The sequence below is a fragment of the Molossus molossus genome, unplaced genomic scaffold (assembly GCF_014108415.1).
Source record: "Molossus molossus isolate mMolMol1 unplaced genomic scaffold, mMolMol1.p scaffold_m16_p_17, whole genome shotgun sequence".
NCBI lineage: Eukaryota > Metazoa > Chordata > Mammalia > Chiroptera > Molossidae > Molossus > Molossus molossus.
In genome coordinates this window covers 20,398,272-20,412,467 of record NW_023425352.1, presented here as the reverse complement: position 1 = coordinate 20,412,467, position 14,196 = coordinate 20,398,272, and the positions used below count along the sequence as shown (strand labels likewise).

General features: G+C 40.4%; 1 protein-coding gene across 3 annotated transcripts; it reads left to right on the top strand.

Annotated features, from left to right (window-relative positions):
* Positions 1 to 10,571: 10,571 nt before the first annotated feature.
* Positions 10,572 to 13,933, top strand: SFR1 (SWI5 dependent homologous recombination repair protein 1). 3 transcript variants are annotated; one of them, XM_036265218.1, is made up of 5 exons: positions 10,572 to 10,631; positions 10,862 to 11,228; positions 11,415 to 11,536; positions 12,123 to 12,530; positions 13,561 to 13,933. In XM_036265218.1, exons 3-5 carry the CDS (start codon positions 11,441 to 11,443, stop codon positions 13,750 to 13,752), a joined length of 696 nt encoding a protein of 231 aa, XP_036121111.1. In that variant the 5' UTR covers positions 10,572 to 10,631; positions 10,862 to 11,228; positions 11,415 to 11,440; the 3' UTR covers positions 13,753 to 13,933. The 3 variants fall into 3 exon arrangements, with proteins under 3 accessions (XP_036121111.1, XP_036121110.1, XP_036121109.1); XM_036265217.1 differs by having other exon boundaries at positions 10,589 to 10,717; XM_036265216.1 differs by having other exon boundaries at positions 10,589 to 10,994; positions 11,114 to 11,228.
* The last annotated feature ends 263 nt before the right edge of the window (positions 13,934 to 14,196 follow it).

Genomic DNA, 14,196 nt, shown 5'->3' with positions numbered 1-14,196 from the left:
TTTTCTGCTCCTAGAACATTTTTCATAGTATCATCATAATGGTTGTTTCTATAGGGAATTTTATCTGTAACTTCAACTTTTGGTGAACTAAGTAAAGGTGGAAACTAGTAATTTCAGGTGTACCAAAATGTATCAATACTAAAATCAGAGAAAATCAGAGCTGGAAAAGACCACCTTTCTCTCTACAATTCATAGGTGAGAAAACTGAGACCATAGAACTTAATTGAATCTGCTAAAGTCACATAGCTGGTTAGCTGGCAGGGGCAGTAAAGAGCTCAGCTGCTCTGATTTAGTACTAACCCCTGCTGCAGCCATAGTTCCATCAGAATGAATGAGTCAGAGAAAAAGAGTTGTAAACATCAGTTGTGTCATTTGTATTCACTAAAACTTGTATTCAAACAAAAATCCCAAATAATTTCTCCCTTTGCCCCAATTTAAACTGACAACCCATGATTATGTCATGCTTAGTACCGATTTAAGCAACCTCACCTTCACAATTTGTGACCACAACCCATTTCATCCCCAATTCACTGCACAGCAATAAAAATCAACAAAGCAAGTGTTTGGACTGCTAACGAAAATGCAAGTAAGTAAGGTCTGTGGCTTTACAGCCTTACTCACTTAAAATTTCACCCATTGTAAAATGTGGCTTATCTATTTTACAAAATATAATCTGGTTTAACCTGACTATTATAATACTCCATCAGCTATGAAAGTACATGTATATCTATAATGCAGGTTAACATCTTTATTAATCATAATTCTTGCACTTCCATATCCTTTTTATTCAATCGTATCAAAAGGCCTTGATAACATTAAGTATGCATTTCTCATCAAGGAAGAAATTATTTTCTCAGAATTTGGCCCAATTAAATATGCCTAGGTTTTGTAGTATTTGAGTATTTGGACCATAAAACCCAGATTAAATCTACAGAATGATTTATAGCATGAAGTATTCAAGCCTAGTAATCAGTAAGCTGTTATAACAAACAGTGTTTTAAAACATAAGAGTTTTTTGTTCTGGTTAAGAGCAACAAATATGGCCCTGGCCAGTTTGGCTCAGCGGTTAGAGCGTCGGCCTGCGGTCCCGAGAGACCCGGGTTCGGTTCCCGCTAAGGGCACGTACTTCGGTTGCAGTTTGTCCCCGGCCCTGGTTGGTCGTGCGGGTGGCAGCCACTCGATGTGTCCCTTCACGTCGATGTTTCTCTCTCTCTCTCCCTTCCTCTCTCTCCCTCCCACTCTATCTGTACAAAAAAAAAATGGAAAAATATCCTCAGGTGAGGAATAAAAAAAAAAAAAAAAAAAGAGCAACAAATATGTAGTAAAGATGTCACGCTTCCCTTCCCTCCCTCTCCTCTCCTACCCTTTCCTCCCCTCTCTCTCCTCTCCTTTTTCCCTTCCTTCTCTCTCCAACAAAATTCTTGGCATTGAATTTTGAACCTTTTTTCCTTCATTTTATTTTATTTCTTTTTGCAATTTTTATTAATTTATTTTTGTTACAGATGTTTCTCCTTCCCCCACCCAGACACCTTCCTCCTGATCCTGCTCCCCTACCCCCACCCAGCACTGTTGTCTATGTCCATTGGTTACACATACGTGAATATAAGTTCTTTGGTTTATCTCATCCATCCTCCCCCACCCCCTCCTCTGAGGTCTGTCAATCTTAATTGTGCTCCTTTCTATGCCTTTGGGTCTATTTTGTTCATCAGCTTATTTTGTTCATTATATTCCACAGATAAGTGAAATCATGTGGTAGAATTCTGAACTCTTGAGGACAGCTTCAGTTATGCGTGGACGTAGTGGTACAGGAAAGCTTCCTGTATGTAGTCTAAGCTTAAGCAGTTATTGATTGGAAGGTGATGGGTTTGTAAAGCTTGCCTTGAGAGCTGCTAATCAGTATCAAATATAAAATTTCAGCCTCCTAAATTTAACTCTCATTAGTCCACATAATTCTTGCCTGTGGTCTTTCAAACCTGTGATAACATGCTATGTTTACTCCTCAAAATCAAGTCATTTCAGGTACTGACTCATTGCATCTACTGTTTGATATCCATTTCTTTTTCTGAAATGAATTTTCTTCCTAGAGTTTATTTTGGGGACTTAATCCCATTCTGAGCACAGAAGAATTCTATCTAGGTTGAAGGGAGCAGTAAGTCTGATTCTTTTGTACCATAAAAATGGAAAGTATTCATAGCAGACAGGGTTGAAGAGGTGCATAAAAGTAATTGATTGATTCATCCTAAAAACTAGTGACTGAAAATAAATTGCTATCTCTGTAGACAATTATTGGAATGAAACAAAGTCAGCTTTAAATACCTTCCAAACTTGAGGAAAACGTCTCAGACTGAAAATAAGATGTACTGATGAAACTGCTTTTTTTTTTATCCTCACCCGAGGACATTTTTTCATTTTTTTTTTTGTTCAGATAGAGCGGGAGGGAGAGAGAGGAAGAGAGAGAGAGAGAGAAACATTGATGTGAAAGGTACACATCGAGTGGTTGCCACCCACACAACCCAACCAGGGCCGGGGACAACCTGCAACCGAAGTACATGCCCATAGCGGAAACTGAACCCAGGTCTCTCCGGACCACAACCCAACGCTCTAACCGCTGAGCCAAACTGGCCAAAGCTGAAACTGCTTATTTATTTATTTATTTATTATTATTATTTTTTAAATTTTATTTTATTTATTTATTTTTATTAATTAATTTTTGTTATAGATGTTTCTCCTTTTTTCCCCCACTGATTCCCCCCTTCCCCTCCCTCTCTGCCCTTTCCCCAGTGAGACTGCTTTTTTAAAAAGAGGAACAACTTGCCCTGGCCAGTTTGGCTCAGCAGTTGAGCGTCGGCCTGCAGACCAGAGAGTCCCAGGTTCGGTTCCTGCTAGAGGCACGTACCACACACAAAAAAAATAAATGAATAAATAAAAAGAGGAACAACTTGTCAAAGATTCAAACTCACTTCTTTTGGGGCAGCTCAATTGCACAAGCTTTATGCTAATTATTGTTATGTTTAAGATTTGGCAGCTTCACAAAAATCTTAAACTTGTACATGCAGGTTCAAAACACCCTATTTCAGTAGCTCAGAATTAGGCTAGGAAAGCATTTCAGATAATGCCAACCTGTAGTAATGCTTTTGTTGTTTCTTTTTTAAAAAAATCCTATGGGCAGCTTATAATTTATAGTTTCACAAGAATTTGCTTAACAAATGTAGTCATGATTAGTTACCTGCCCTCCAAAACCCAAACCGTGTATTTTGGTATCATGGCATACTATCAACCAAATGACAGGCTTTCACAAGTCTGAGAAGACCATCTATGCTGGTGAGTGTTATCCCTGAATTTGGTATGAGTTCTACTCACAGCAGATCTTCAGCAACATAGAAGTTGAGTTTTCAATATCCAGCATTCATAGAAGGGCACATAGATTCACAAGTTCTAACAGAATATAAGGAGTAAACAGTTCAGTGGGGAGAGACTAAGCCATCATTCCTATGTACTATGGAGTACTGGAAAACAACGTTTCTTGATTTAAAAAATGATAAAAGTAAAATTTATTTTATTTTATTTTTTTTATCCTCACCTGAGGACATTTTTCCATTTTTTTGTTCAGGTAGAGTGGGAGAGAGAGAGAGGAACAGAGAGAGAGAGAGAGAAACATCGATGTGAAAGGAACACATCGAGTGGCTGCCACCCGCACAACCGACCAGGGCTGGGGACAAACTGCAACCGAGGTACGCGCCTTTAGCGGGAACCGAACCCGGGTCTCTCAGGACCGCAGGCCGACGCTCTAACCGCTGAACCAAATCGGCCAGGGCTAAAAGTAAAATTTATAAGTGGCTGTAAGAAAAGGATAATTTGACTCAGAGCCACTTATATCAACTGAAAAATAACTGAGAGGATATAGGTACTTGATAGCTGCTAGAATAATAATCTGATTGGCACACAGGGGAAATTTGGGCAGATGGGAGTGGTTGGGAAGAGTTTGAGTTAAAGGTGTACACTATTGAAGGAAAAATATTATCTGTTTTAGTCTTGCATTAACAAACTCTAATAGCTAGTTAAAGTCTTGGAGGACCAAGTCAGGGTAAATGTAGCTGTAATTCTATGCTGCTTTTCCAAGATCCTATCTGTAGGAAAGATACACTATAAAAAATGGTGATATCATTTGCCAATTGAGGGTCACCAGCATTATTATTAAACTTCACACATTATTTTTTTGGTAGCCAAAAGGTGAAGAGCTGGGTAATGTTGATGTCATCAATGAGCTGTGTGTTTTAAACACGACGTAGGGGACATGGGTACTAGGCACAATCTTGAAGGTGGAAGGGAGAAGATCAAGGAAGAGATGCCTTTGTTCAAGCCACCTCCCAACCTTTGATCATGCCTCTCCAATGGATACTCCCTGGTGATTAATACCTGCCGGTCAGGGGCTCTGCGTTCAGTGCAGTTGGTATTGTTCATAAAGGTCCATAATGAAAATCTAAGACATTTTATGTTACCTTTGGGAATGGTGGAAAAGGGATTATGTTTCAATCTAGCTCTCAGATCTTGAACTGGGCCAGAAAATTCCTGGTTCTGGCTAATTCACAGATTTTCTCTACTACTATTTTTCTATATCATTGAAGTTTGCTAAGCGATAGAAAAGCAGAAGCAAAAAGATCAAAAGCCTCCTAGTACATAGTAGAATGGTCTCTTAACTTCTCATTTTTCAGGTATCATTGACACCCTTGCTCCATATTTAAAAAATATCATTGAGAAAAACTGTTTATACTTTCAAGACTGAAACAAAAATGAGAGGCCAAGAAAACTGAGTTAATTTCTTTGCTGACATCTTCAAACAGATTTCAATACTGTGAAATTATCTTGGGAGTTCTCTCTCAAACTTCAGGTAGTTAAAAATGATTATAAGACATAAGTTGCTTAAGGATTTACTGACATCTAATGTCCCTTTTCTCCAAATAAATGCAGTGATGGCATTTCTGAGTTAATAAAGGATCTGAGAAATCCTTTTTTTTTTTTTTTTATCCTCACCCGAGGACATTTTTTCATTTTTTGTTCAGATAGAGTGGGAGGGGGAGACAGAGAGAGAGAGAGAGAGAAAGAAACATCGACGTGAAAGGGACACATAGAGTGGCTGCCACCCGCATGACTAACCAGGGCCAGTGACAAACTGCAACCAACGTATGCGCCCTTTGCGGGAACCGAACCGGTGTCTCTATGGACTGCACGCCGACGCTCCAACTGCTGAGCCAAACTGGCCAGGGCATTTTTATTACCATTACTTTTCCACAATCTAACTCCTCTGCCAGGACCCTCACACCCACATACACTCTACCTTCTTCCTCATTGCTATTAATCTGACCTGAATCACTCTATTCTTCTCCAAGAGAACACACCCTAGTATAATAGCAGTGACTCATAGACACTCTACTTCTCTGGTCTCTAACAGACTTGACAAAATGCCAAATCTGGGAGAATAAAAGGAAAGGAACTTCAGGGGTGAAAGGAGCTCTTTAGGTTCTTGTTCAGTATGTTACCTTCAATATTAGTTATCAGATGAATTTTCTGGTGGTGGAGAGGTTTTTGTCATACTAATACTGTTGACCATCCCCATATTTCCATGCTTTCTGTAGACATCCTACTCAGTGAGGCAACCTCTCAGGCATGCCTACCAATAAGGGCTCTTGCATCTTGAAGTTGAAAATATAATCTTTTTCTTTTTTAACTTGGCTAAAGAATATTAAACAGTTTACCCACAAAGGTCATGCTTTGATAACAGTCTTCAACATTGTCTACAAGCGAATCATTACACATTATAAAAGTTTATGAGGTGTTTAGTAAATAGAGAAAATAAATAGAAATAATTCATCAATTATTCTCAAAGAGAAATTTATGAGATGACAGAGTACTAAAGAAAACACATCTTCTTTACTGTGGATAGGTCTTATAAGATGATACTTGAATTTATGGCAAAAGAAACCTAGGGGAGAGTTTTTGAAGGCAATTTTCAAATTATACACAAATCTCTTAAGAAATATTGAAAGCCAATTAAGATAATTTAGTAGATTTTCTTGTGAGTGTTATAAATCTATACTAAATTTAGTTTGTTTAATTTGCCTTAATGGACATTGTAAATCAACTTAATCATGTGTATTCTGCATAATTGCTCACCTAAGTAGATTTAAATCTGGTTTTAAAAGTATATATAGTATTTATGTTTTTAATTTAAAAAATACCTATGTCTACATGATATAAATTTAATTTTTGTCAACACATAAAAGTCAACGAATGGAACTTAGGTCCAGCCTTAGATTGCTGTTAAGATTTAAAAAATAATGCTAAAGCCAAGAATTAAAAAAAATATGTATCTACTGAAACAAAATTTTGAATTGTGGCTTAAAAGTGTGTTGTGTGTTTGTATGGAGAAAGAGGAAGGGTGGAGGGAAAGGGAGACACTATTCATTATTCTCTTCTTGCTATTAAAAAATAATAAAAAACTTTGTAAAGATTTTTTTGTTCTGTGTCATCATCCCACCAACAATAATCACAGAGAAGAAAGAACGGAAGATGCATTTTACTACTCCCTGATGAATAACAAAGTGACTAACAGTAGCCGTGGGTATTGAAGAAATTTAAAAACCCAATGAGAGAGCCTGCTTTAAGTTGGTATTAATTACTATCATCATTGAATTCCATTGCTCACATTGTTTGTCATGGTAGGGTAAGGAGTCTTTGCCTTCTGGCTCCCTGGGGCAGTATTTTTTCCTGCCTGAAAAGTTTCAAAGGAAACATACAATGAATATCGTCCTGTTTCACAAACACCAAACTCCTTAAAGGTCAATACATTTTGGGCTCCTAGAGACATGAAAATGTTTGCTAGGTTTTATTTAAAGGTACAGTGAAAACTATAGAGGCTATATCCCAGATGCCTTACACTACATTGAGAGTGGAATGCATGTTTCCATTTTGATACGTGATGGGAGTAAGTAAATTACAAACATATATTTGTAAGTCAGAGATATAGTCAACAAATGCACATTTCTGAAAACACGTTTTTCTGAGTACTTATTCTGAAGTTCTTTAAAAATCTGGCCAAAACAATCTCATTTTAATATACCAGTTCACATAATAAGCAAGTTAGAACATTTGCAAGACAAGATGTTCTTTTCCTTTATGTAGCCAGCATGAACAGCTCTAAGCTTAGGTGGTAATGATAAAAGGATTTTGGAGCAGCTGATTTTAGGGAATCATAAAAACAACCCAAATTTATGCCCCAAGGTGTAAAGAATATGCAGAGTCTGCATTGTGCTTCTAGTGTCAGGACAAATCATTCTGCTTTTTTTCAGTGTAACTGATGCCAAGGAAAGAGTAAAGGGAGAAATGAAAGTGCACAATGAGACCTGTGGCTTGGTTAGGTGAATAACACCCATATCACAAAATCATGACTTCTCTTTTTCATTTTGTAAATTCCTTTAGGTTAATATATATAATTCTTGAAAAATTTAGGAGTGGGATATATATTATTGTGGAGGCTCCAAGTTTTCTGCTATTTATGACTTAAATTGTGAGACATCTCACATATCACAGCTCCATTAAAAAAAATCTGTGGCAGTGGTGAAGGCCTTGGAGGGGGTGGGAGACAGGATTGGGGTGGAGGGGGTCAGTGGGGGACAAAGGGGAGATATCTGTAATACTTAACAATAAAGATAAATTTAAAAATAAAATAAATAAAACAAAAAATATCTGTGGCCTTTTTTGGAAAGGTAAGTGAAGGGATGAAAGAATTATGTGACATATTCCTTTAAACCAATTAGGTAATGGTGAATATAGCTGCTATATAAAAAAACAATTATTGAGTGCTTCTTAGATACTAGCGCTGTTCTCATTGCCTGTACTGAATCCTCATTTAATCCTCCAATCCCTAGAAGGTCGATATTATAGTCCCATTTTACCCACAAGGAAACCAAAGCACATACAATAATATAATGGCTCCGGGATTTGAACCAAGGCCATTTGACTCCCCCATTTATGTCTTTCATTACTGCATTAGGTTGTTTATATTTATATCCGACTCTTTAGGACTCAGTTAAAGCCTTCTGGGTCCTGGCTTCTTCTAAGCCAAAATCAGATAAATGTTAGTACACAGCATCAATGTTTAAAATGGCCATTCATTAGGGCTGAGAATACCAGCCCCTTAGCATTCCCACCTTCCTGGTGACTCAGAAATTACTCAACTGTCTTTCCCTAAACGCAGTGCTCCACCCAATTTAGTTAACTTCGTTGTTGCACAGCAACAAAACATCATCACAGAGGGAAACCGAGAGGATATTTTGGACCAAGGATGTCACTGCCCAGTATTCAGCAAGGGTCTTGTCTGCTTCAAACGTCTGCATTCTGGAACAACATACTCTTATTTAGGGACTGTTCTGCTTCTGTATTGCACCACAACACTTCACTGGACTACATTTTCTCTCAGATTTGACACTGAGGAAACCTACATTTTGAGGTAGCATTCGCGGGGGCACAGGTTAGAAACTCGCTCAACTACATCACGGGGACTCTTCAAGAGATTTCCAACTGTTATGACGAGCCAGTGAGACAGAGACGCACAGGGAAATGTAAATGAGAGGCGTGCTTTATTCACTGCTGCGGGCACACTCTCCCAGATCAACAGCCCTGAACGTTCTTGCAGTCCATTTATCTAAAACCACATCCCCTTGACATCACCTTGACCATCGTTAAGGGGAAACTGATGCAGATGGGGAAGGGGGGGGGCATGAGGAGCTGTTACAAAGGTCAGGGCAATCATTAATTTCTTTATTTTTATTTTTTGGGCGGGGGGGTTCCCAAGGCTATTACGAATCCCTTTACCTTTATGGTTCCTCTGGGTTTCCTAAGGCCACATGGTGTTTAGATGAACCAGGGTGTGTACCTGTAACAACTGCTGGTCATGTTAAGACCAGACACATAGCTGAGTTGTAAATGAGAGGAACGCTTTATTCACCAGCAGGCTGCAGGGCACACGTGTCCCAAATTAACAGCCTCGAGAATTTGTGCAGTCCAGCGCTGCTTTTGGTGCCGTTCGGGAGGGACAGGTATGACAGAGCTGTTACCGAGGTCCAGGCGAGGGAGGGACAGGTATGATAGAGCTGTTAGCCAGGTCCAGGCGAGGGAGGGACAGGTATGATAGAGCTGTTAGCCAGGTCCAGGCGAGGGAGGGGCAGGTATGATAGAGCTGTTAGCCAGGTCCAGGCGAGGGAGGGGCAGGTATGATAGAGCTGTTACCCAGGTCCAGGCGAGGGAGGGACAGGTATGATAGAGCTGTTACCGAGGTCCAGGTGAGGGAGGGGCAGGTATGATAGAGCTGTTAGCCAGGTCCAGGCGAGGGAGGGACAGGTATGATAGAGCTGTTAGCCAGGTCCAGGCGAGGGAGGGACAGGTATGATAGAGCTGTTACCGAGGTCCAGGTGAGGGAGGGGCAGGTATGATAGAGCTGTTAGCCAGGTCCAGGCGAGGGAGGGACAGGTATGATAGAGCTGTCAGCCAGGTCCAGGCGAGGGAGGGGCAGGTATGATAGAGCTGTTAGCCAGGTCCAGGTGAGGGAGGGGCAGGTATGATAGAGCTGTTACCCAGGTCCAGGTGAGGGAGGGGCAGGTATGATAGAGCTGTTACCCCAGGTCCAGGTGAGGGAGGGGCAGGTATGATAGAGCTGTTACCCAGGTCCAGGTGAGGGAGGGGCAGGTATGATAGAGTTGTTACAGAGGTCCGGTCAAGGCAACCATTACTCTTTCTTTTTAGGTCCCTCCGAGTTTTCCAAGGCCATCGTTAATCCCCTTATCCTCACGGTTCCTCTGGGTTTCAGTCCCAGGTTTTTAAAGAAACCGCCAGGCTGTGTGCAGGAACAGCCGGTCAGAACGGAGTTTACTTAAGTGGCCTAGTTTCAGTCAGAAAGGAGTTACTTCAATTAAGTAGTCTAGTTCACAAGACGCTGGATTCTAATAGGCCATTACCCCAGCGCTGCTCTTTCGCGGTGCCTGCCTGCGGCGCGTCTACAAGCGGTAACTTCAGCACGCAGCCGTCGGGGGCTCTGGGTCCTGTCAATTCTGAGGAAAGGTCTCTGGGGTGGTGAACGAGGAGACGAGACAAGCGGGAGCCAGGAGAAGGGGGAGACATTCTCAGACATACTTCACAAACAAAAACAACGGAACAGGAAAGAAAGTTCTGCCGGAAAGAGGAGGGAGCGCAAGCCGCGAAGGAAAGGGCGCTCCCTCGGAATGGCTCGAGCGTTCTGAAGCTCAGCCCCGCCCACCCGACGTCGGCCGAGGCTCGCGGCCGTGCGCGCGCAGTCCCGCTGCTCTAGGGCGCTGGGCGGATGTCTGTCAATTTGGCCAATCACGCGTCTCTGCCGCCTTTCACGTGGCCCCGCCCCGCCGTCGGCCCCTGGCGGAGACTCGAGGCCGCGCTCGCGCAGTGTCGCTGCTCTCGGGCGCTGGGTGGTGCCGAGCTGCGCGCCGCAGTCAATCCGGCCAATCACGCGCTCCTCCCGCACCCGCCAGGCCCTGCCCCTGGAACGGGAGCGCCGGCGGCCCCGGCCAGGCCAGCTTTCTGCGCCGTGGGGATGGCGGAGGGAGGTAGCGTCCCGGGTCGCGGGCAAATGTGTGAAAGCTGAACTGCTTCGGGGCTCCGCTGTGCAGTCGAATAGCGCTCCCTTCACGCGGTCAGGGGACCTCTCGACTGCACCTCGGGCCTGGGGTCTCCAGGGCCAGTGTGGTTTTCTGCAATGGTGGGCGGGTGGGAGGATCCCCCGTAAAATGGATGCCTTTGTGTCAGGAAACAAACTTCGGTTTACTCTCCTTTTCAGGGGCTTTTCGCTACGTAAACGGAAACGGCGCAGACAGGCTTAACCGTATCCGTGGTCGTGTTCCTTCTCTCTCAGGCCCGGAGGTTATCGGCCCCCAGTTACACAGCCTTTAGGGTTTCGGGTGATGTGACAGGTCTGATCATGTTCTTGGAGTCAGGATTCCAGTTATATTTCCTTTCATGGCGAAGCCGGCGGGACAAAATGAAAGAATTCTTAACTCCAACCTTGTTCTCCCCAACTCCCATATGACAGGGCTTGAAGGACTTGGATGAACGCAGATGGAGGGCCTAGTTTGTATGAGACGCTGGCTAGTTCACTTGTCCTGAAAAGAACTAGTCACCCTGCGGACCAGCACCGCCTTATTTAGGTAAAAGGAACACGAGAGCAAAGAGCAGCCATGAATCGCAGCCAAGTGAAAGAGGAAGATGCTGGCTTACTTGCGGATGTTACCGATCATAAGAAATTCTTTGATAAAGACTGGGGAATATATGGAGGTGTGGGTTAATATGGTTTCCATTTTGTGATTATTATTATTATTATTTTTTTTTTTTAGAGGTAAACCAAGATTCCATTTCCAAGATGGAAAGCCCCTCAGACTCAGCTGTGGTTTTACCTAGCACTCCCCAGGGCTGTGCCAGTCTGCCGTCTCCCCCTACCAGTAGTTCGAGAAAACAAGTATGAAAATCTTAGTTTTTTCAAAGGGTCAGTTCTATATTTCTAGTTAACGTGGCAGTGGTGGTGTTAAGCCTGCTGAAGATAGTTAATTAACATAGTGTGGCATTGATAAGTATTAAATAATTTTACGTCTTTTAAAATAATGTATTTGACTTTTCTCCACCCCCACCACCCCCCATTTCATTTTGAACCAATTATTTAGTTTCAGATTAGGTTATTACGACATTGCAAATTGAAGAAGTTTGAATCTGTAGTATCATGAAGGTCCTTGGTGGCAGGATCTAGGTCTTTTCCAAAATTTGTAACTGAAGCACCTAGAACAGTGTCAGGCATGTGCTAAGTTGCTGAACAGATGTTTGTGATTCTGCAACTCTACTGTTGCAGAAGAGTGCTGACTTTGCTAAATAAAATAAAACTGGTGGAGCCTCCAGGAATTAAAGACATTTTGTGATGGTTGCTTACAATATATGGAGTTAGAAAGCCATCTAGTGGTGTGTACCATAGAAATATAAGTCTTTATTTCTAGTAGATTTATTTACATCAGTCATTTAAAAATTAACATTATTAATGTTTGTGCCTTTTACAGCCTATGAGTGCAACACTTAGAGAACGGTTAAGGAAAACTAGATTTTCATTTAATTCCTGTTACAGTGTGGTAAAGCGTCTTAAAGTAGAGAATGAAGAAAACGATCAGACCTTTGCAGAGAAACCAGCATCTTCAACAGAAGAAAACTGTTTGGAATTTCAAGATAATTTTGAACACAAAGACAGTGAAGTTGAAGAAAGTTCATATTTGAAAAATACCACTAAGAATATCAGTGCATGTGACTCTGAATCACTTGATACAGGGTCTTGCAGTGATCTCCAGAATGACTTTGATGAGACTTTTCCCCAAAAAGTATTAAATGATGACAAGGCAAAATTGGTGAAGCAGATTCAGGAGAAAGAAGACCTTCTTCGGAGGCTAAAACTAGTCAAAATGTATAGATCAAAGGTGAGAATAATTTCAGAATCATTGTATAATTATTTTTTAAATTGTTAAATTTATTTTTTATTTTTGGGTAAATGATAGGAAAGTCATTTCAAAAAGGGAACATTATTTTTAACATAAGCAATAAGCCAAATATTCAGAAACCTGGCTTCCAACAACTTTTAACTCAAATGTCAGATTTAGAGTAGAGGAGAAGAGGCCTCTAAACACCAGATTCAACTTGTTAAAAGTCCCAGCCCTTGTTTAATATGAAGTTTTCCAGCATGTAGCAGTATTAGAAATATCAAATGTTAGATGCAAGTACAATGACAACAGAAGTGACAGCTGACAGTGGATGATTTAAAAAGTTAGACGTGGACCACAGAGTATAAGTATTTTTAGTGCTGATCTTCTGTTCCTCCAAATTATTAAAAGTTCCAGGCATTTTGTTTGAAAAACAACAAATATATATTAGATTTTAGATTTCATCCCAGATGGACTGAGCCCTTCTTCAAGCGCTCAGAAAAAGATAACCCTTATTTACCTGGATCATTCAAGTATATGCAATTTCTCCTTCCTCCCTAGCAATGTGGAATACATAATGGAATAGTATATCTTATTTGCTGCCTTGCATTTTTAGGATTTTTCTATATATAACTACGAGTTTTATGAGATAGTGAATGCGGAAAAATATTTTTAATTTGAATATTCTCATTTTTAAAAGTACAGCTGTAATAGAAAAAGTGGATTAAAAAAACAAACCAACCCTATATTGTTGCTTGTCTACATATTTTTGCCCTATTTAATGATTTGATTTTTCTCTGAGGGCAAGGAAGGCCCAGAGCTCCCACCAAACAAAATAGGCATAGAAGTCAATTGGAGTGTCATGGTAAAAACCATCCTACTTTTTCATGGCTGGAAGGCTCATTCATGCCCAAATATATTGGTACCCTTTAAACCTACTCTTGATTTAACAGCTTTTGTTAAATAAGTTAATATAGGATACCTGTCTAGTTATTGACATACATTTATATATATTTTTTTCCTGTTTCAGAATGACCTGTCTCAATTACAGTTGTTAATAAAGAAGTGGAGAAGCTGTAGCCAACTGTTGCTTTATGAGTTGCAGTCAGCTATGTCTGAGGAGAACAAGAAACTCAGCCTTACTCAGTTGATAGACCTCTATGGGTTAGATGATAAATTACTGCACTATAACAGAAATGAAGAAGAATTTATAGGTGTTTAATTCATAATTTTTTCTCTATTGTTGAGAATGACAATTTAAAAAATACTTATACATTCTAAAGGGAAGATGTAAACCATTAAGGCTTCAAGAAAGGTATCTTGATAAACATCAATTTAGGGCGCTCTATTAGATAAATAAGTTCTCAAATGAAATTTTAATATTTTGGATAATTGCCAAAGAAAATTTGACATTTAAAGAAATGTGAAAAAAAATTTAAATCACATTTAAAAAAATAATTTGGGCAGTTCTGGAAGTCAGTTATAATACATTGTTTTGTTTATTATAAAAAGTTTTATTTTAAATGTTAAAAAATAGTCTAATCTGATGAATGGCTAAACCTAAATTGATCTAAAAATGCCTGTCTATATGCTAAGTTTATGAACCTTGTTTCTGTCAATTTACCACATCTGTATGGTTTATCAGGTAATTAAATGTATATGTCCA